Source organism: Gobio gobio, assembly GCF_949357685.1.
Source record: "Gobio gobio genome assembly, chromosome: 11".
Classification (NCBI taxonomy): Eukaryota; Metazoa; Chordata; class Actinopteri; order Cypriniformes; family Gobionidae; genus Gobio; species Gobio gobio.
This window is the reverse complement of record NC_137104.1, coordinates 34869825-34893526: the sequence shown is the minus strand read 5'-3', so window position 1 is coordinate 34893526 and position 23702 is coordinate 34869825. Positions and strand designations below refer to the sequence as shown.

The 23702-nt window shown below is 39.3% G+C and overlaps 1 protein-coding gene across 1 annotated transcript in view; it reads left to right on the top strand.

Moving 5' to 3' along the window:
- Nucleotides 1–23702, top strand: part of cfap44 (cilia and flagella associated protein 44) — a gene marked incomplete at its 3' end in the record, with an annotated part of 44687 nt that overhangs the window by 12624 nt on the left and 8361 nt on the right. Inside the window, exons 15-30 of the mRNA XM_079828539.1 lie at nt 6205–6347; nt 6529–6808; nt 6895–6950; nt 7919–8081; nt 8180–8310; nt 10464–10663; nt 10753–10915; nt 10989–11166; nt 14508–14972; nt 15050–15253; nt 15343–15538; nt 15973–16080; nt 16976–17106; nt 17202–17318; nt 17441–17642; nt 17785–17945. Coding sequence (XP_079684665.1) covers nt 6205–6347; nt 6529–6808; nt 6895–6950; nt 7919–8081; nt 8180–8310; nt 10464–10663; nt 10753–10915; nt 10989–11166; nt 14508–14972; nt 15050–15253; nt 15343–15538; nt 15973–16080; nt 16976–17106; nt 17202–17318; nt 17441–17642; nt 17785–17945 — 2898 coding nt within the window. The remainder of the gene's footprint in view (nt 1–6204; nt 6348–6528; nt 6809–6894; nt 6951–7918; nt 8082–8179; nt 8311–10463; nt 10664–10752; nt 10916–10988; nt 11167–14507; nt 14973–15049; nt 15254–15342; nt 15539–15972; nt 16081–16975; nt 17107–17201; nt 17319–17440; nt 17643–17784; nt 17946–23702) is intronic.

Here is a 23702-nt window from a genome sequence, read left to right as displayed (position 1 = left end):
TCCACATTTGCGGCTATCTTTTCTTCAACTCCTCATGATCCATCTCGACGAGTGCAGGCAGAGCGCGCGCGCGGTTGTGATTCTCCTGGGAGGGCGCGCGCCGCGCGGTCACAAATAAACTGATATGGATTTGAAATTATTTTATCAACTTGAAATACAGGCAAGGCATATTTTTGTATATGCAAATTTTTAGGAACACATCTACAATATACATGCATATATTTTTATATATAGGCCTATATTCGTTTGCACGTGACAGTTTAAAACCCGTGTTTAGACCCGTGTTCTCCCTTGTCCGACCCGCACCCGTATCCGACACAGTAGGATGTTTTTCACCCGTTTCAGCAATATTCGCGGGTCACCCGTCGGGTACCCGCGGGTACCCGCACCCGTGCAGGACTCTGCCGTGATAGGTTGCCACCTGTGCAATAAGTCCATTCGTGAAATTTCCTCACTACTAAATATTCCACGGTCAACTGTTAGTGGTATTATAACAAAGTGGAAGCAATTGGGAACAACAGCAACTCAGCCAAGAAGTGGTAGGCCATGTAAAATCACAGAGCGGGGTCAGCACATGCTGAGGCGCACAGTGCGCAGAAGTTTACAACTTTGTGCAGAGTCAATAGCTTCAGAGTTAATAGCTTCAGACCTCCAAACTTCGTGTGCCCTTCAGATTATCTCAAGAACAGTGCGTAGAGAGCTTCATTGAATGGGTTTCCATGGCCGAGCTGCTGCATCCAAGTCTTACATCACCAAGTGCAATGCAAAGCGTCGGATTCAGTGGTGCAAAGCACGCCACCGCTGGACCCTAGTGTTCTCTGGAGTGATGAAACATGCTTCTCTGTCTGGCAATCTGATTGGCGAGTCTGGGTTTGGCGGTTACCAGGAGAACGGTACTTGCCTGACTGCATTGTGCCAAATGTAATGTTTGGTGGAGGGGGGATTATGGTGTGGGGTTGTTTTTCAGGGGTTGGGCTTGGCCCCTTAGTTCCAGTGAAAGGAACTCTTAATGCTTCAGCATACCAATACATTTTGGACAATTTCATGCTCCCAACTTTGTGGGAACAGTTTGGGGATGGGCCCTTCCTGTTCCAACATGACTGCGCACCAGTGTACAAAGCAAGGTCCATAAAGACATGAGCCGCTTTTCCACTGTCGGGCCGAACGGTTCTTAGAATGGTAAGGAACGGTTTCAGTTGTGTTTCCACTTGAGCCTGGTATGGCACGGCACGATTACCGTTCTCTGCCTGGAATTCTCGGCACGGTTAGCTAACCGTGTGCTGGTAGAATCTGTGAAGTGACGTCGCCACTCAGGATTTGTCACTTGTCCATTGCCTGGCTACCAGGCAGTTTCTCTGTAGCTGGCTAAGCTCTATTTGAGTGATGTAAACACAAATTAGTAATAAAATTACAATAAATATCTGATCATCCTCCATTATGCGGTTAATATTTACATCTCATATCATCAGTAAACCATTGTGTTGTCAAGGCAACGACTGATGCTTTTGTATTACATTACAAAGAGTACCCGTTATCAGCCCCACAGTGGAAAATGAAACCAGAACTATACCAGCTGGCCTGGATCGGCACGGAATAGAACGGTTACGCAATGAGAACCGCTCAGCCCGACAGTGGAAAAGCGGCGATGAGCAAGTTTGGTATGGAGGAACTTGACTGGCCTGCACATAGTCCTGACCTCAACCCTATAGAACACCTTTGGGATGAATTAGAGCGGAGACTGCGAGCCAGGCCTTCATGTTCAACATCAGTGCCTGACCTCACAAATGCGCTTCTAGAAGAATGGTAAAAAATTCCCATAAACACACTCCTAAACCTTGTGAAAAGCCTTTCCAGAAGAGTTGTAATGGCGGCAGCAGTCGCAGAGGGCTGTGACCGGCTACAGCAAACAAACATTAAATACGCGACAACTCAGACGTTTGCAGGTCTAAAATTTGTCAAGAATGCTGCAACATGGATATCTTACTGGTTCCAGTTATATCTTGTGGCTGTCCGCTAAAGCTGCTTTATATGGACAACAAATAAACAAAGGATTAATCCAAGATCATTATCTTCACGCATGTCAACGCAAACTCGCAAACGCAACTACCAAAGTCTGGATCATCGCCTACCGTCTCGGTTGGTTTCTTCTGTGCGTTTATTGCTTTCATGATGGGCCTGCATGCTGTCGAAATCCTTGCTCCTGTTTGCGATCGTCGGTCCTCTGGAGTGGCTATTCTGCGCGAGTACATTCAACTTCCACCTACCCAACCATCTTCAGTTTTGTGCGCGTCAAACGGCTGTCTACATTGTCCTGGCTGGGGGTTTGTACACGAACATTTTGGCAGACCAAAATTCCATCAGCCATTGTTCTTTTCCACTCTAACTATTATTTTTCATCGGTGGGTAACTGATGTTAAATCAAATGACTCTGATTAAAATAAGTCTAAATACGTTTTAAACACTTTTAATAACTATTCTCTTATTTATTGGAAATGTTGAGCTCAATCCGGGACTTGGCTCAAATATTTTGTGGACAAGTTTGGGTATATTGCATTTATGGGGACTATATGCACATGCAAATTGCAAAAGACATTTTTCTGCTGTACCGCAACCTCCATGTATGTTTTTACCTATAACTCGAAACTATTTACCCTATTTTAGAATTCCAGCTCCGACTTTTGCCCCTCCATCTTTTCTATGCCCTTTGAAACATCTTTTGCTTGTCCGATACTCAAAACAATTAAACCACAAAGAAAAAAAATTCACCTAAGAAAAAGCCCAATTAATTTAAGTCAACTTGGTAGCACTAGAGGCTTTAAAATCTGTCACTTAAATATCCGAAGCCTTGTTCCTAAAATAGACGAACTTAAAATCATGCTTGCGCAATCGAAGGCACATGTAATGGCAATCTCAGAATCATGGTTAACCCCTAATATTCCTGATTCTTTCCTTTCTATAGAAAATTATAAATTGTATCGTAAAGACCGTACTATTAAGACTGGCGGCGGAGTGGTCTTCTATGTGAACCAGAATTATGGACACCAAATATTAAAAGTTGAGACTGAAACTGAAACTTTAAAACTGATAGTACATTCTACCCCCCAACACGCAATTACGATTATTGTGACTTACAAGCCTCCTAATGTCACTGTTAGTACCTATTTATCTCAGCTTTCTAACATAATTAAATCTGTTACAACAAAAGAGCTTGTCATTCTTGGTGATATTAATCTTGACTGGAATGACAGTTCATCAAAATCTTTGAAAGCCATTGCAATGAAATTCGGACTTTATCAATTAATCAAGGAACCAACAAGAATTGGCAAAACACGTAGTTCAATTCTAGATCTTATCTTTACAAATCAGCCTTCAAAATATGCAATGTCTGGTGTTATAGATTCGGCTATTTCAGATAATTTGCTCATTTATGCAGTTAGGACAGTTTTAAAATCTTCAAAAACTCATGCTCCTCATTCTGTACCAAAAATACCAACTTCAAAATTACCGCAATTTAATGCAGAATTTAGTGTTACTGATTGGAGCGATGAGATGTCAATGGAAAATCCGGATCAAATTCTAACGCAATTTCATTCTAAACTTCAGAAAATACAGAAAAAATATATCACTGCCAACAAGGTTCGACCTAGGGAGCGTAAACTACCGTGGATAAATTCTGACATATTGCAAATCCTTAAACAGAAAGCCTCTCTCCTTAAAATATACAGGTTAAGTCGAACACTGGAGAGTAAAAATAATTTTATACAAATTAGAAATAAATGTACTGCTGAACTGTGTAAGGCTAAGGCGATCTATTTCCAACAACAGATTAGTATATCTGCAAATAACCCAAAGACGTTATGGCAGACCCTTAAGGTCATTACCGGCGAGAATGAGAAGAAAAAGAATGTCAATATTCAAATTTCCCTACAGGGTATACTTATCTCCGATTCAGAAAAGATTGCAAGTGTTTTTAATGATTATTTTGTATCATCTGTTAAAGAATTGGCAACTAATTTTGCAACTTCTTCATTCTCACCTGTTCTCTCTCTAACAACTGATCAGTTCTCATTCTCGGAGATCTCACAGAACGAGGTGATGAGAATACTGCGGTCATTAAAAAACTCTCATGCCCATGCTATTTACGGTTTAAACACTTTCTTTTTGAAGACTCACGCTGATAGCCTTATAACCCTTTTTCAGCATTTAATCAATCTTTACATTAGGCTTTCGATCTTTCCTACTGACTGGAAAAGGGCACAAATCACTCCAATTTTTAAATCCGATGACCCTACCATAGTTTCAAATTATAGACCTATAGCAATACTTCCAGCAATGTCGAAATTGCTTGAAAAAACCTTGCATAACCAGTTAATTTCTTATCTTGAAATTAATAACTGTCTCAGCGACTGTCAACACGGTTTCCGCGCCAAGCAATCTACCATGTCGGCATTACTACTCTTTACTGAACAAATTCGTAATGCTCTTAACAAAGGACACATCACTGGAGCTGTTTTTATTGATTTTCGTAAAGCCTTCGACACAGTGAACCATCAGATCTTGCTTAACAAACTTTATTCATTTAATTTGTCTTCATCTGTGATAGAAATGCTTTCTTCTTTTCTGATAAATAGGTCAAAAGCTGTTAAAATTAATCATGTAACATCTCAATCTTTAGACTGTGATATGGGCGTTCCTCAAGGCAGTATTCTAGGACCTTTACCTTTTCTTTTATACATTAATCTCCCCCAAGTGTGTACATATTCAGAAAGCTTACTTTATGCTGATGATACTGTGATTTGTTTCTCTGACTCAAATCCTGACGTCATAAGTTCCAAATTAACATTTGATCTTCAGTGCTTACATGACTGGTTGAAAAAGAACCACCTGACCATCAATGTAAAAAAAACGGAATGTATGTACTTTCATTCACCTAGAAAAAGTCTTTCTTATGTTGATTCTATCACTTTTGCAAATCAAGATCTTGCCACTACAAAGACTTATCTTGGTGTATTACTTGATACACACCTTACATACCGGGATCATATTTCTAATTTAACAAAAAAACTGAATCAGAAACTTTATGTGTACAATAAGATTAGATCATATCTTTCTTTTTCTGTTTCTGAAACTTATTTACATGCAATTATGTTTTCAACAATGTCTTATTGTCTTCCAATCTGGTCTCTTACTACTAAGGAAATTACTGAACCATTAGCACGATTATACAATCAAGCTCTCAAGATCCACAGTAATCTTCCAAAATGGTCCCATCATTGCATTGCACTTACACGCTCAAACGCTCTGACTTTCCAGCACTATATAAATAGTCATGCTATTACATTTTGTTTTCAAATTCAAAATGGCACTTCACCTACACTTGCTACACTTCATCCATCATCCAATATGAAACCAGTACGCCTCACTAGGTCAGTTTCACAGGCCCTTATACCAGTCCCTTCATACAAAAACAACTATGGTCAGAAATCTTTTTTTTATACATACACCAAAATTTGGAATGATATTCCACATCACATAAGAAAAATACCATCAATCACATGTTTCAAAAAGGCATACAAACTGTTTCTTCTAAACAGTTACAGTTGTACTCACTGATTGTTTATTTATTGTCCTAAATTTAGTTTGCACCGTTTGTATTATCGTTTCTAGTCGTTTGTATTTGTTTCACCTGTGCTAATGTTTTGTATGTGTTTTTTTCCCTTGTGTTTTAAATTGTTTTATGTTTTATGTTGTGCAGAACAGGAACCTGCTGGAAAAGAGTTTTTAAACTGAGTCAGGCCCGTTTAAATTGTACCTTAATGTTACTTTTTAACCTTTCCTGTATAATAAATTAAATGAAATGAGTTGAAGCTGTTATAGCTGCAAAGGGTGGGCCAACTTCATATTGAACCCTATGGATTCCGGATGGGATGTCATTAAAATGAATGTGCATGTAAAGGCAGACGTCCCAAAACTTTTGACAATATAGTGTATATTCAAATTGCAAAGTTATTTTAAATTATAATATTGCAAAATATTACTGTTTTTACTGTATTTTCACTCAAATAAATGCAGCCTTGGTGAGAATAAGATACTTACTTAAAAAAAAGCTTTCATATCCTAACTTTTGAACAGTAATGTTACTAATAAATGTGCTGTGTGTGGGTCACTAAAATGCCCCCACCCAACCCTCCTCCTCTCTTTCAGGGTGGCTATGACTCAGGGTATCTGTATCACTGTAAATTCTCTGAACAGCAGAGCGAAGATCCATTAGAAAGAAAAGATGAGCCCTTCTTCTTCTTACTTGTGCATGACACAGACCAAAACCCCATTCTCACCATCACTTTTAAGTGAGTTTTTTTTCCACTTGGTGTGTCTATTTGTGCATGTGTTACTCTAATAGCCTAGGAACTGAGAAATCATAATTATTTTCCTTATTTGATATCTATTTCATTGAGTCAGTATATTTATTCAGCAGTTAATCCGAAAGATGATATTTCCCATACCTTACTTCTACTCTTCCTGTCTTAGTTCAAGCAGGCAGTTATTGTTATGTGGCATGGAGGATGGCAGTATTCGGGCGTACCCCATACAGGCCTCGGACCATCAGCTCAGCTCCATGCAGGCGTACTGGGCCCTCAGCGTCCATGACAGCCATTACGGCCATGTATGCCACATCCGCTTCAGCTTTGATGACATGTTTGTCCTGACCGCAGGAGAGGATGGCAACATCTTTTCCTTCAGCTGTTTGCCAGAGGAGGAGCTCCAGAAAGCCATGCAGCTCAAACATGCCAAAGTGCCCTCTCCACGGGTCAGTGTAGGCTATATGTATGTTTGTGAGTGGGTAAGTGTGTGTACGCCTGTGTTTCAACTTACCTTACTCTGCCATGAAAACAGGTTGGACTGGAGATGGAAAAAGCAGCACAGGACATAGAGGATCCCTCTGCTTACAGGTGACAATGTGTATTTAAATAAAGCAAGTAATAGGGTCAAGGCTTTTGCCTTTATATGCTACTTACAAAGACACAAGAGCAGTGCTTATCTCTGTGTGCTATAGCCCCCCAGTGGGCCACAGAGGTAATAAACTACTATTCAACCCTTTTATGCTCACCAAGGCTGCATTTATTTGATTGAAGATACAGTAAAAACAGCAATATTGAAAAAAACATTACAATTTAAAAAACAAAAAATAATATAAATAAAAATAAGACACAGCATTTTTTATTTTAATATATTTTGAAATTAAATGTATTCCTGTGATTAAAAGCTGAATTTTCAGCAGCCAATTCTTCAGTGTCACATGATCTTTCAGAAATTATTCTAATATGCTAATTTGGTTCTCAAGAAAACATTTACTATTATTATCAATGCTGAAAACAGTTGTTCTGCCAAATATTTTTGTGGAACCGTGATTTTAACCGTGAACTAGTCTTTACTGTCACTTTTGATCAATTTAATGCATCTTTGTTGAATAAAATAATTTATTTATTTAACTAAATTAATCATGTCTTGTTTTCTTGTGATCATGTATAAAAATTGTCACTATCACAACTTATTTATCATAAGAAAATATTAAGAACATAGATCTCACATAATGTTATGATATGTTACTATAAGACATTGTTATTTATTTATTATTCTATATTTATAGTATTATATTTATGTGGTACTAAATTTATTTGGTTAAGGATTTTAAAATTAAGAACGGGGCTGAGGCTGCTATTTCCTCAAAATAAATAAATTGTCATCTTGAGCGATTTTATTTTTTATCACAAAAACAAGAAATACTAATTTTCTTTATCCATCACATCTTAGGGCTTTAAAAACACTAGTAAATAATGAGTACATAATGACATAATTTCCATTTGTATTATTATGCATGGTGCTTGTTTAGTTAGCATAAGTGTGTGTGTGTGTGCAGCATAGAAACAGCTAAACAGAAGCTGGAGCTGGACCGCATGCATAAGGAAGCTGAAGAGAGGAAACAGGAGCGGCGTAAGAAGCTGGCTGAACTGCAGAGTCGATTTCAAGCTTTATTGGAGCAGAACCAAAGCCTTCCTGAACACATTCGCCTCCATCGCTTGGTGCAAAGCTCTCACACGCCTCCCTGCTCACTCACCTATTGCAGTGTAATGATTACACTGACACAATGATCTAACATAATTTTTATGGGTGTTTGTAGGAGTTCGAACTGGACCTGCGCTTCCACACGGAGACTGAAAGACAGACTGAAGAGAGAGTGATGGAGGTCAGGAAAGAACTGGCCTGGGAGGAGGAGAAACACCGGATTGGCCTCAACAAACTACAGACCATGTACTATACCTCCACGCAGATCCACTTTTCTCCATTACTTTACATGTTTTTTTTCTCACCCTCATGTTGTTCCAAATCTGTATGACTCACTTTCTTCTGTGAAACAAAAAAGAAGATATTTTGTCCATACAATGACAGTCAGTGGGGTCCAAAACAACATTGTACTCTTATGACTTTCACTGAATGGACAAAAACAGTTAAAACATTTCTTTAAAAAATCTTACTTTGTGTTCTAAAGAAAAAAGAAAGTCAACGACATGAGGATGATTATATAATGAAAGATTTTTTTTAATTTATTTTAAATATCCCTTTAGTCTTACACCGTGTCTACACCGGACGCGAGCAGCATGGCGCAATGCGGCGCGACAAAATACAATTTAACCCATTATAATCAGTGATGTTGTCTACACTGGATGCAGTGCAACGCGACACGACAAATCCCCGACAATAAACTGATGCCTCATTCTATTCATGACGTACTGACATAAAGGACAACTGCTTTGCAACGGTCGCTTTGTCGCGTCCAGTGTAGACAACTTCTAGCTGTTGCGGCATGGCGCGACGCGTCAACGGTCACGTCCTGTGTAGACACTGTGTTAGATGTTTCTAATAAAGCTTTTAAAATAAAAATAGACACAAATGAGACAATTGTTGACACAATATAGGGGAGAGCGGGGCACAACCTAACGCTTTTTGACTTTCTCAGTTTGTGTAAATCCACTTGGGGTTCAGAGTATTTATTGTTTCCCACATTAATTGCACACGTCTAGTACAATTATGTGGTTTTGTTTCATTAATACAGTGTATACTTTTTTTTTTATTTACCCCGAAAGAATGGAAGTTAAATGTGACAACATGCCCCAATAGTGGGGTACATGTGGTGGGGCACAATGTAACATGACCAAATAACAGCTTAAAATGTAATCTGATATAATCAAAAAATATACAAGACAAACTAAAATATTTTGTCAACAAAATACAATTATTAACTTTTTAAAATAAAATAATGGCATTTTTTAATCATTAAAAATATAAGCATTTTTGAGATTGACTACAAACACATCGCTAAATTCAGCCATACAGCATATTTCAAAACATAATAATAATTAATATTTTCTGAATATTAACTCTCAGTCATTATTCACCCTTTTCTTATGGTTTTTCAAAAGAATTCATAAAAGTATAGAATATAATGGCATATTTCTAATAGGGGCTCATTGTAACGCAGTGTTACAACACACCTCACCTGCACAATTGGGATTGAAATCTTGGCTCGTGTCTTCTGCTGGTTAGATCAGCATTAAAGAACGATCTCAACTGTTAAATAACAGATATAAGATTAAAATAATATCTGATTTGTCTTATTTTAAATAAACACAAAAAACAGAGATGAAAACTAAACTTAAGTAAGAAATTTACTTTCGCTATGGTTAAATACATGTTCAGTAATATCTTCCAGAGATTTTTTAATTTTGGTGCTATTTTTTCTCTAAATAATGTTGATATGGCAACTAGTAAATACACCAAGTTTCGTCATTCTGGCATGTGTGGAAAGGGTTAAAACATGCACGTTACAATTAACCCCGCGTTAGGTTGTGCCCCGCGCTCCCCTACTATATAGGGCTATAAAATGACTAAAATATAAATCTGAGAAACTAGATGTTTACGCAAAAGTCTTAAAGGGTTAGTTCACCAAAAAATGAAAATTCTGTCATTAATTACTCACCCTCATGTCATTCCAAACCTGCAAGACCTTCGTTCATCTTCAGAACACAAATTAAGATATTTTTGATGAAATCTGAGAGCTTTCTGACCCCTGTGGTTCAACCTTAATGTTATGAAGCAACGAGAATACTTTTTTTCGTCGCTTAATAATATTAAGGTTGAACCACTGTAGTCACATGGACTATTTTAACTATGTCTTTGCTACCTTTCTGGGCCTTGAAACTGGTAATAACGTTGCAGTCTATGGGGGGTAAGAAAGAATAAGGTCTTACGGGTTTGGAACAACATGAGGAAGAGTAATTAATGACATAACTTTCATTTTTGGGTGAACTAACCGTTTAATTTGTAAATGCATTCTTATTGAATTGTAGGAAGAAACAATTGAGAATCACTGCTTTTATTTTTTCATGTTGCTGTTGTCTCTGTAGGTTCTGGGAGTCAGTGGTGCAGGACACGGTCACTGTGTATGCGTTTAAGAGTGGACATAAGATCTCCAACTACAGGCTGTTGGCTCTGTCTGCCATACAAATGCACCAGCACGGCACAGCGGCCTCTCAGAGCGCACCCATGGAACAAGAGCATTGGCGAAATAAAGCACAGCCCGGCAAAGAATCCAGCAACATTTCATGTGAGACAGGATGAGAGTTCTAACTTGACACTAAGACTTATTGCAGTGTATGTGTGCAGTCATCATTCTACTTCTCTATCTCTAAGCAGTGCAGGATGAGCTGGTAACAGATTCGGTGATGCAGTCAGGAAAGATGCAGTCAGGGTCTCGTAAACTGGCCAGCAGAGAGGCAGAGAAACTCCGCAAAGCTGCAGAGAAGGCAGAGAAAGCTCAAGCCATGATAGAGAAGAGGAAAAAAGAGTGGGCAGAACTGTAAGTGAATGCCAATGTGTGTGTCCCTTTGTCTTTGAGTTTTTTGTGTGTAACATTTTTAATACTTCCTCAGCTATGCCTCAAAGCCCAGTGAGGACTACGAGGACCCTAAGGATGTGGAAGCGATTCGATTGGCTAAAGAAAAAATGGGTGACTTTAAGCTGAAGTCAGCAAAAGACTTTACTGTACCTGAACACCTGAGGATGAATGTGGAGAAAAAGAGAGTGCAGTTAGTGGAACTGGAGAAGAAGGTGAAGGACATAATCATATCAGCAAAAATCACACTTTCTTTAACAAAAATGTAATCTTTCCACAAAGTAAAAGTAATATTGTAAACATAATATAGACAGCGAACTTGAACTGCATAATACTCTGAATGCATTATTAGAATATGAAAATGTTTATACATTTTTCAAAATTACAGTTTGATCTGTTTCACTACTGTTCAAAAGTTTGATTACCTTTTTTTTTTTAAAGTCTTTAAAGGTCCCATGGCATGGATTTTTTAATTTATTTTATAATGTATTCTGAGGTGTACTTATATTGTTAGTATGATTTTACATCATAAAATGTCATAATTTAGAAATAAAAGGCATTTTTTCTATACTGATGTTTGCCCTCTGGCTGAATGTCCTGTTTCAAGGGGCGTGTCTGCTGTGAGACTTCAGTAAAAATGCCCACTGTTGTGACTGGCTGACATCTTTGCATTTGAAATGAACGGAGGGGGCGTGGTTTAAAAAGGTCTACGAGGCACAAGCCTGCCAGAGAGACGGATGTCACTTCTCATCAGTTCTCTCAGCACGTCTCAGTTCAGTGAACTGTTGTAGTTACTAGCATATACTTCAGGTTATTAGTTTATTTCTAGTCGGAGGGGCTGTCACTCATGTCAGAAAGTTAGTAACTTTAGTAAATGATGGATCAGCGCTGACTCGAGACGCGAACCGGTTCAAAAGAACGATTCGTTCGCGAACCGGACATCAATGGACCAGAGAGCAATTGCTAAAAAAAGTTATATATTGTAACTACTGAGTTGTAAGAGCGCTAGTTTATTTTGTTTGTATCTGAGAGTTCTGAATAAACACGAGTCCCAGTCACGCCGATCCCGTCTTCCTCCTTATTCAACCAACTTTGTAACACATGTAATGTACCATTACAGCTGTCGAGATGAACGAGTTACGAGTAAGTGTTGATTATAGTATTATTTTTAGATATTTTCCTATCATATGAAAAGCGTCATTGAGTACACAGCGCAAACAAAGACACAACATCGCAGTAATCGAATGTAATCCAGTTTATTGTGGGGATAGCTGGCTAGCCTAGCCCGGATACGCTCACGCTTACCCCCCCCCACCCCCCCCCCCCCCTGCTTAATCTCGCGCCGCGCATGGTGCCTCCGCTGTGGGCGAGATGCAGTAGTGGGGGTCGGTGATGTTGAAGGCCGACCGGTCGGTGCAGCCCGAGCTTCGGCGTGCGTGAGATTTATCTCTAAAGATGTGGCTCTTCAGATGTTGAGCAGAAACTCACGACTGTATGCACATTTTAGAACAGATAGACGCGACGAGGACGTACAAAAACACTGACTCACAAGATAGAAAACACTAAAACACTGTTCTGTGTCGGGACAGAGAGAAGCCGCAGCATGTGCACGAATAATACAGGTCTGTGTGAACTTGAATAATTAGCTACAAATCAGAAATCACTGATCACAGATCAGAAGGAACTGAAAAAAGACTTCTGTTTTCATTTGAACATCCAAACACTGAGAAACTGCCAGCATTCACTAGTTCACAAGCCATGATCTCTCGAGGACAAACAAATATGGCGCTCGCATGGGCATGCCAAATTCTTTGGGCGGAGGAAAGGGAGGTAACTGTTCCTGTTATGACGTCATAACAGGAAAATTCAAGATCAGCTCATCTGAGCTGTCATTTTCTCAAAGGCAGAGAAAGACAGCCAGAACTCGGTTTACACCGATCAAAGTTTCTACCCACTTGGGGACAATATTCAGGCTAGGGGAACTCATATTAATGTTGAAAAACCTCATAAAATGAAAATTTCATGCCATGGGACCTTTAATGCTCACCAAGGATTTATTGATTTGATTAAAAATACAGTTGAACAGTAATAGTGTGTAATATTATTACAATTTAAAATAACTTATATTTTAATATATTTCTATTCTATTTTATTTATCCTTGTAATGGCAAAACTGAATTTTCAGCATTCATTACTCTAATCTGTGTTACATGATACTTCAGAAATCATATGCTGATTTGCTGCTCAAGAAACATTTATATTTATTAATGTTGAAAACAGTTGTGCTGCCTAACAATTTTTTGGAAACAAGTGATACATTTTTTAGGAAGCTTTGATGAATAAAAAGTTCATAAGAACTGCCATAATTTGAAATAAAAATCTTTTTAGCATTATAAAATATCTTTACTGTCACTTTTGCTCAATTTAATATGTCTTTGCTGAATTCTTACTAGCCCCTAACTAGTAATATACACTCGCCTAAAGGATTATTAGGAACACCTGTTCAATTTCTCATTAATGCAATTATCTAATCAACCAATCACATGGCAGTTGCTTCAATGCATTTAGGGGTGTGGTCCTGGTCAAGACAATCTCCTGAACTCCAAACTGAATGTCAGAATGGGAAAGAAAGGTGATTTAAGCAATTTTGAGCTTGGCATGGTTGTTGGTGCCAGATGGCCGGTCTGAGTATTTCACAATCTGCTCAGTTACTGGGATTTTCATGCACAACCATTTCTAGGGTTTACAAAGAATGGTGTGAAAAGGCAGTCCTGTGGGCGAAAATGCCTTGTTGATGCTAGAGGTCAGAGGAGAATGGGCCGACTGATTCAAGCTGATAGAAGAGCAGCTTTGACTGAAATAACCACTTGTTAAAACCGAGGTATGCAGCAAAGCATTTGTGAAGCCACAACACGCACAACCTTGAGGCGGATGGGCTACAACAGCAGAAGACCCCACCGGGTACCACTCATCTCCACTACAAATAGGAAAAAGAGGCTACCATTTGCACGAGCTCTCCAAAATTGGACAGTTGAAGACTGGAAAAATGTTGCCTGGTCTGATGAGTCTCGATTTCTGTTGAGACATTCAGATGGTAGAGTCAGAATTTGCCGTAAACAGAATGAGAACATGGATCCATCATGCCCTGTTACCACTGTGCAGGCTGGTGGTGGTGGTGTAATGGTGTGGGGGATGTTTTCTTGGCACACTTTAGGCCCCTTAGCCAACATTTCTAAAGAATGCTTTCAGCACCTTGTTGAATCAATGCCACGTAGAATTAAGGCAGTTCTGAAGGCGAAAGGGGGTCAAACACAGTATTAGTATGGTGTTCCTAATAATCCTTTAGGTGAGTGTATATTAGTGAGTGTTTCAAATTCATAAAAATTTAAAACAAAAAGCTTTACTAGCAGTGTAAGTTATGACTTCTATAAATGATTTTGTGGCTTTTTACCTCAAATAAATCTTATTATGATTATAAGCTCTTATGATCTACTAAATTATTTGATTGAACAGATATATGCAAGTGGTGGTCTACATATTTTTATGTATGCTACAGATCTTTGATAAGAAGTCTGAGATGAACTCCCGTGTGATGGCTCTTAGAGACAGTAAGGTGGAGATTGTGTCTCAGCTCCATGCCAAGGTGGAGCAGCTACAGGCAATCCAACAGCACCTGCCACCCGAAAAGCGTCATCCACTGCCAGCTGTGCCTGTCTTAATGCCAGAAGAGATGCCAGAGAGGAAACACAGATACACACGGGCAACCTTGGAGCGTTACGCCACTCTTAGGGTCAAGATGGCTTCCACTGGCCTGGATGCACAACAGAATGGGGAGAACATCCTGGAGCTGCTTGAACAAGAGACGCAAGACACACATACTGAGGCTCAGAACACGCACATTGAAGTCGTTGTGGAAACACACTTTCAGAAGCAGGAAGAGGAGCTCACAGAGCTAGAGAAAGAGATGAGAGAAGTTGAGGAGACCAGAAACCTGTACCAGCAGGACAAACTTCTTAAACAGGTGAGTTTGTAGTGCTGTGAATATAGAGGGGATTTTATTTATCACAATCCTTCAAATTTCTTTCTCTCTTTCTGCAGATGGAGGATGCAGTGTGGCGTTTCGACGCAGAGTTACGTGTGTTGCGTCACGAGAAGCAAGAGTTGGATGTGTACATGAAACTGGCTGATCTGAGACATGTGACCCTGTTTGAGGAGCTGCTGCTTTTGAAGGAGTTCGAGAAGAAAGAGGACATACTACAGGAGCGACTGACCACCTATATACAGGAAGAGCAAGAGATATGGGTGGGTGTGTTTTCATTTGTGCGTGTGGTTTTATGATGTGTGTGTGTCCAGTGCAGAACAGTTTCCATATTCATTATTTTGTGTATCAGGCCAAGATGCATGAATTTAAGAAGCAGATGGAGCTGAAGAAGAGAGACATTTTGAGACTCGAAGGGAAGGAGAAAACTCTCACCGCCACCTTTCAGGCTTCATTGGGGGAGAACAACAAGTTTGTGGAGTTCCTCACCAGAGTGTTTAAGAAAAAGATCAAGCGTACAAAGAAGAAAGAAACACATGGAGGTGAAGGTGAGCTCAAAGTGTGTGTTCTGTGTATTTCACCTGGTGAACCTCACAAAAATGTACACAAAAATTTATTAAGACCCTTTTTGCATTGTGACATTATTTTCAAGATGATTAAGCAGTTTTCATTACTGTAATACATCTGATTTTTTAACGATGATTCTCATTACTGTTTTGCAGTTATTTAAACAAATACTACCATGGTGTGCAAGTAATATATATATATATATCTTTTTAATTGTCTCATTAATGAGAACTGGTCAAATCAAAATTACTTTTGATTTTTGGGGTAAATTATAATGTAATGGCAGCAACTGTTAGGATACACATAAAATTGCCAGAGATTGCCATCATCAGAGTTGTGTTGAAACATTGAACATGTGATTTGAAATGTAATATTTGTTTTGTTTAACTCCTTCCATCAGGTGGTGATGTGACAGATGATGAAGATGACAGCGATGAAGACTCTGATGAAGAATCAGACAGAGATAATGATGAGGATTATGATGACTCTGAGGCTCCCCTGGACGACAGTGTTTGCCCACCAAGTAAGCTCATAATCAAAAAATCTAAATCGATGTCAAAATTGTGACAAGTAAAATGTTGAGCGGCTAGTAACTCTGGGAAACCACTAGCCACAATGGCTGGTGAGCAAAAAAGTTAATGTCAAGCCCTGTATATATAGGTTTCAAGGCCTTAACCATGTCTTGAACATTGGGGTGGATCAAAGGTTTTTTTTTTTGAGGGGGTTGGTTTTTCTATTTAAAGAAATTAAACAATTAAAGGATTAAAGGGATTTTAAGGGAATAAAGAATCAATAAGAAAGGTTAGAACATTCTAGGTCTAATTTTAGCCTATATAGTTGTGAAGTAATTAATTTAAACTCTTTGAAAATAACATTTAATTTAATAATATGCACACATTTACTCTTGTTGGTATGTCTAATATGTCAAAAATGTAATTATGTCACACTCGTCACATTCAATTATGATTGACATCATTTAAATGATTGCATATTTTCAATTAAAAATGGCAAAATTACATTCAAAAAGTTGAGTAGTTTGCATCACTGTATGTTACTATGGGTCGTTAAACATATCCATCATAAAACAGTCGTCAAATATTAAATGTTTAGCTTCTTACCAACCATGCACTCTTTCACTGTAAAAACTATAAGCATCTCATCAGAATTCACACCCATCTTCAGTGAACATTAAGCCCCGCCTTCTTTGATCTGATTGGCCATCATTTTGACATTGACGAGCGCTGTTAGACCACTGAGGCAGACGAGCCTAAAAAATTTACATTTTTAAACTGTCTGCCATCCTAACAACAAACAGAGTGCTGCATAATGGAGAGCAGCATTAAGAAATATCAAATATTGGGGGGGACTCAAAGCCTATGGTGGTTACGGCCATGATAGGTCCTGTCTCTGTGTTTCAGACTGTGATCCCGAGCTCTTTGATAACACACTGAGGTTGCGTGAACATCGTCTGGACGTAGAGGAGCAGTTGCAAGAGGATATAAAAATAGTTGACAGTTTAAAGAAGGAGTGTGACACACTGGCCAAGAAAGTGAGAGATACTTCTTTCCACGCCTCCCACCTTTCATTCTGTTATTTGTTTTTTTAAAAGAACACCCTAAAAAGACAGTATTTTTATTTGTGTAGGAGAAGATTGTGCAGAACAATCGCAAGGCAGCAGAGGGCGATCTGGAGCTCATTAATCGAGAAAAGCAGCAAAGGTTGAATGAAGTAGATGTGGTGGTGCCACTCAGACTGCATCAGGTGTGAACATAATTACACATACTGTACTTGCTCTTATGTTGTACATGTATTTACCATCTCAGCTTCTGCTAAAGTGTAACTTACAACCAATATCAAGTCTCTCTTTTTCTCAATCTGAGCAGATTGAATACGTGAATAAAGGTCTCTTGCTGGGTAAACTCGACTCAGCACTGGTCCTGAACACGGCTGATCTACAGCATTTGCAGAAGCGCATTGAAGAGTTACAGGAGGAGAAGACCGAACAGCGAGAGCTCTATAAACACGCCAAACAACAACACATACAGCTCAGACATGACCTTAAAGACATGGAGGCCAGAATAAAGGGTCAGAGATGTGCATACGATGACTATTTTAAATCACAGACTTACTTGCCTGCTAGTCATTATCTAGGCAACGTTATATTTCTTTAAACTTGAGGTATGAGTTTCAGTGTATAAAGTAATACGTTACATAAAATTCTTTGCAGAGTCAGAAGTACCTTGCGAGCAGCTAATGCTCATGAAGTTTGGACAGCTGGTGGAACTTGAAGTTCTGCAGACTCTCTCAGGCAACAGGAAGGTAGAGGAGATGAGACAAGAGGTCAGAGAACGAGACGGCAAAAACACACAGGAGCTCAAACACTGGGAGGTACACTGACATTAAGAACTGGTGTGGACACCTGTGATCCTGTTTGGGGGTTGTATTACACTAGCTTTCAAAAGTTTGGGGTCTGTAAGATTTTTTTAATACTTTTTGAAGGAAGTCTCTGATCAAATATACAGTAAAAGCAGTAGTATTGTGAAATATTAATACATTTTAAAATTTCATCTATTCTTGTTATGGCAAAGAGTTTTCATCAGCCATTTCTCCAGTCTTCAGTGTCAAATCATTCTAAAGTTGATTTGGTGCTCAAGAAACATTTATTATTATTGTCAATGTTAATAATAACATTATTATTATTAACATTGTTAATAATAACCCCCCCCCCCGATCAATTTAATGCATCCTTGCTGAATAAAAGTATTCTTTAAAAAAAAAAAACATTCTGACCCCAAACTTACACAGTAGTGCATGTTATGAGCAAATTATTAAGGTTACATTTGCCAATCTAGAGCGAATGTTCATTATTATTTGTGTGTGTACTAGGCAAAAGTTAATGAAGCAAGAGAGGCACTAACCGAAGTCACGAAAAAGAACACAGAGAGACTACGTAAAATGAACAGCCTGCTTAGCCAGAAAAAAGCATTGGACGACCAACTCAATTCCAAACAGAGAAAGACGGTATTCTTTTCTTTCTTTTATTATTAGCATTTCATCACTTTCTTTATTTAGTTCTTCACATTGATAAACGCCAGATTTAATACATTTCCGTTTGAATTTCTACAAACTGACTGCAGTTTATTCACAAATTAAAGGTGCACTGTGTAAATTTAAGTGACATCTAGCGGTGAGGTTAAGAATTGCAACCACTCACCCCTCTCTTTCGAAAGCACATAGAGAAGCTACGGTGGCCGACACAGGACAAAGATGTTGTCGTCTGAGACACCAGAGAGTTGCTAGCACTCTGTAGAGCAGTTTGTCTGTTTAGGGCTACTGTCAAGTCAACTTTATTTATATAGCGCTTTTTACAATGCAGATTGTTTCAAAGCAGCTTCACAGTGTTAAACAGGAAAATATGTGGGCAGATCAGTAATTTAGTTGATGTATTTAATATAGTTTAGTAATTAGATTTATTTGGATATTTAGTTGAAAATGTAGTGTCCCCAACTGAGCAAGCCAAGCCAAAGGCACAGTGGCAAGGAACCAAAACTCCATCAGGTGGCAAAATGGAGAAAAATAAACCTTGGAAGAAACCAGGCTCAGTCAGGGTGCCAGTTCTCCTCTGGCCAATTAACAAAAGTGTATGATTATTATTCTGGCAACTTTACAGGTCAGAGGTCATATTAGATCGAAATATTAGAAAGATCGGAGTCATGATGCCAGAGATGGGTTTATTGAGGATGACATGTTGATTAAACAATTATAAAATAGGAACATTTGAAAGATCGGAGTCATCACGCCGGAGACGGGTTTATTGAGGATGACATGTCGATTAACCAATTATTAAATAGGAATATTCGAAAGATCAGAGTCATCATGCCGGAGACGGGTTTATTGAGGATGACGTGTCGATTAAACAATTATTAAATAGGAATATTCGAAGGATCTGAGTCATTATGCCGGAGAGGGGTTAATTGAGGATGCCGTGTCGATGTGGCAATTTCATGGGGGAGTCTAATTGACACAGGGATACGTTGGTCATGTCTGGGCGCAGGTCCACCATCTGATCTGGATATGGCCCGGATCCGGCTGACTGCAGTAAACTTTGGGATAAACAGAGAGACTAACATTAGCGTAGATGCAATTTTTATGATGTAACGAGTACATCAGGTGTAATGGGAAGTGTTCCCGGTTCCGGCCGACCTAGCTAATGCAGCCTAACAATCATTTAACTGAGAAAAAAAAAATGTTTTATGTGTATGCCATAGTAAAGAGATGTGTTTTTAGTCTAGATTTAAACTGACAGAGTGTGTCTGCTTCCCGAACAATGCTAGGAAGACTGTTCCAGAGTTTAGGTGCTAAATAGGAAAAGGATCGACTGCCTGCAGTTGATTTTGATATTCTAGGTATTATCAACTGGCCATAATTTTGAGACCGCAATAGACGTGATGGAGTATAATGTGTCAAGAGTTCACTCAAGTACTGGGGAGCTAAACCATTTAGTGCTTTGTAAGTAATAAGCAAGATTTTACAATGTATGCAATGTTTAATAGGGAGCCAGTGCAGTGTTGACAGAACCGGGCTAATATGGTCATACTTCCTGGTTCTAGTAAGAATTCGAGCTGCTGTGTTTTGGACCAGCTGGAGTTTGTTTATTAAGCGAGCAGGGCAACCACCCAGTAGAGCATTACAATAATCTAGCCTTGAGGTAATGAATGCATGAACTAACTGTTCAGCATTTTGCATTGAAAGCATATGTTGTAATTTAGATATATTTTACACCCATGTTCCTAACTGACTAAGAGGTTTCTGTCAAACACAGCACATCTAGATTATTATCTGTAATCATATCATTAACAATAAGCACTTTTGGGGAAAGGGATTGAATATTCAACAAACCGAGCTTTATCATTTGTTAATCTGTTTTATATCTGTTGTTTATTTGTTGGACATCAATTACATTTTTACCGTTGAATGGTTTTGATGGTTTTTTGTATTTACTAATTCAGGGAACAGACACAGTCTCTATGTGATAATATCTAGGTGAAAGAGTCTCTATGTGTTGGGATTTATCTGACTTCTGTGATAGGAGACAGTCGGTTTAGCCAGTTTGTCTGCTTCCTGACCTGGGCCTCACTTAGTCATGGTTTAGCTCTAAGACTATGTGCCAAATTACTAGAGAGAAGAGCGGCACCACCCCAGGAAGGATGGATGCCATCCTTTTTCAACAGGTCAGGTCTGCCCCAAAAGCTTTTCCAATTGTCTATGAACCCTATGTTATTTTGTGGACACCACTTAGAAAACCAGCCATTGAGTGATGATAGTCTGCTAAGTATCTCATCACTCCGGCGAACAGCGAGGGGACCAGAGCAAAAAACTTCACCTGACCTTGTACTTGCGAGTTCACACACCTCTTTAATGTTAATTTTGGTGGTCTCCGACTGGCGAAGTCGAACATCATTTGTGCCGACGTGAATAATAATCTTAGAGAATTTACGATTATCATTAGCCAGCACTTTTAAAATTTCTTTGATGTCAGGCGCTCTGGCTCCCGGTAAACATGTGACTATGGTGGCTGGTGTCTCTATTTTCACGTTCCGTGTAATAGAATCGCCAATAACTAGGGCACTTTCAACAGGACACTCAGTGGGTGCGTCACTGAGTGGGGAGAACATGTTTGATGTTCTAATCGAAACAGAAGAGCGTTTTTTTGATCCGCGACTATGTTGTCTCACAGTCACCCAGTTGCCCTGCTGCACAGACTCTACAGCCAGAACCAAACAATGCACAGAGGTCACTAAGCTAGTCGTATCCAAATCAGTGTCTAAAGCTGTTACATTCTCACTACTCTCAGATAAAGTCTGGATGCGTGTCTCTAAATCTGAAATCTTCTCCGTCAGCCTGACTATCTCCTTACATTTATCACATGTTGCCCGTTCGCCGATGGAGAAAGATATACTAAACATGTAACATGCAGTGCAAGTGACAATGACAGGAGAAGGTAACATGGCTTACCGTGTTTGTTGATTAATCCAACGCACCACAGTTGTTTGATGGACACAATTTACTAATCCAACTCACCACAGTTGTTTGATGGCCGCAAAATGGTGACTTCACTGTAAGGGGACTCGCGGTGCAGTGGCGAAACTTTTAGTAATGACGGGCCCCAGTGCAGGCTATTACGACGGGCCCCCTGGGCTGCACTGTTATGAAAGCACTTTTAAACAAACACACACTGCGCTCGTGCACGATATCATGAAATATGTGTCTATAGCCTGAATTGTATTTATCGTTCAATTTACTGTATATGCAGAAATGACTTTTTATGTGCATATGATATGCAGTTTCTCATTTCTGCATATGAATTGAGCGATAAATACAATTCGTGATATAGATATGCACTTTCATGAGATCGAGCTGCGTGTCTAGGTAACCCTATATAAACACCTAACCTAGGCTACACCAACTAAAATCAGAGTCTTATCAGTTTCGTATAGTTCTCTTTGCGTGCGTCTCTCTCCAACACAAATGCGTTCATGTTCTTGATCGTACTTTGCTTTGGGGTAAAAAGAACTTTGAAATACCTTTGCAGCATTATACGGTTAAAGGATTAGTTCACTTTTAAATAAACTTTTGCTGATAATTTACTCACCCCCATGTCATCCAAGATTTCCATGTCTTTCTTTCTGCAGTCGAAAAGAAATTAAGGTTTTGGATGAAAACAGTCCAGGGTTTTTCTCCATATAATGGACTTCAATGGGCCCCAAACGGTTCAAGGTTTCAGTACAGCTTCAAAGGGCTTTAAAGGGGTGGTAAAACACATTCTTTTGAAGGCTTGATTGTATTTGTGGAGTGCACTGTAACATGTGTTCATGCTTTGTTTAAAAAAAAATGGCATTATTTTTCATATATTTGACCTTTATTCTACACTGCTCTGTCCCTCCTTGTAAAACGGTCTGATGCTTTCCGGGTTGTATGAAGCCAGTCCCTCAAAAATACGCAGTGGGCTGAGATTGGTTAGCTGGCCCAGTGTGTTGTGATTCGCTAACCGCAGTGCACGTTCGTCACGCCCCTTACCTTTACCGGTAGACTGTGCTTTGGTCAGTATTAGAAACAATGGCGTCAATAAAACCATACCAATCTGAGCTCGAATCAGACCCAGAACATTTTAGTGAAGATGATCGAGCATAACCTGTTCAGTCCTCAAGAGTAAAGACTGCGGATCTATAGTGATCGCTACTGAATGGCACTGTTACTTTTGTATTTTTAGAACGATTATAGCCAAATATCTGTCGCAAGAACTATTAACCCAAAATGAACACTAAACATTGGCTTTACTAGTAGCCAAATCACACACAGAACCATGTTTAGCATGCCTGTAGATAAACAATACATACATTTAATAATTTACACTAATGCCAACTTCGCTGTTGAGATTTTAACGTTAGTGTTTGTAACGTTAGGTGTTCGTCGGATAACGTTAAGGATGAATAAGCATTTAACAGACTGGTTTGCAGAACAGCGTTGTCATCTGTTTACTTCCTTGCTACAACGTACAATTAACCTATCACAGGAAAACACATAGATGAAAAATAAATCAGACTTACAGGTTGTGGCCCGTAAACAGCTTCTGTTTGTAAATCCAGCTTTCAGGACAAGCCGTTGTGTGATTCCTGCATTGAACTCGCGAAGATTGTGGAAGCCAATTCCTCATGTGCAGCAGGAGCCCCGTGCGCGTCGTGCATCCACGCACTGGCCGTGTTAGTCTCGCACAGCTGACGTTGTGTGAATCCTGCATTGAACTCGCGAAGATTGTGGAAGTTTTCCTCCGTGAAATGTGCAGCGGGAGCCGCGAGCCCGTCGTGCATGAACCGCGGCTCATGAATTGCAAATACAGATGAATATTGTCCATTATGTCACATTTTCCAGTCTTCTCCTCCGACCCTGTCTGTCTCGTGCTTTATGATGGGCAGCATCTGCGACCTGTTCCCCTCTGTCTAATACACACACGTGCATATAACATGCTGTATGTTAAACGCACTGCAATGCACCCCCGTCCCTAGGAAGGAAAGCAAGTACCCCAGACCTGCAATCCGGTTGAAAATAACAGCGTTTCGTCGGCATTGCAGCAATACCACTCCAGCC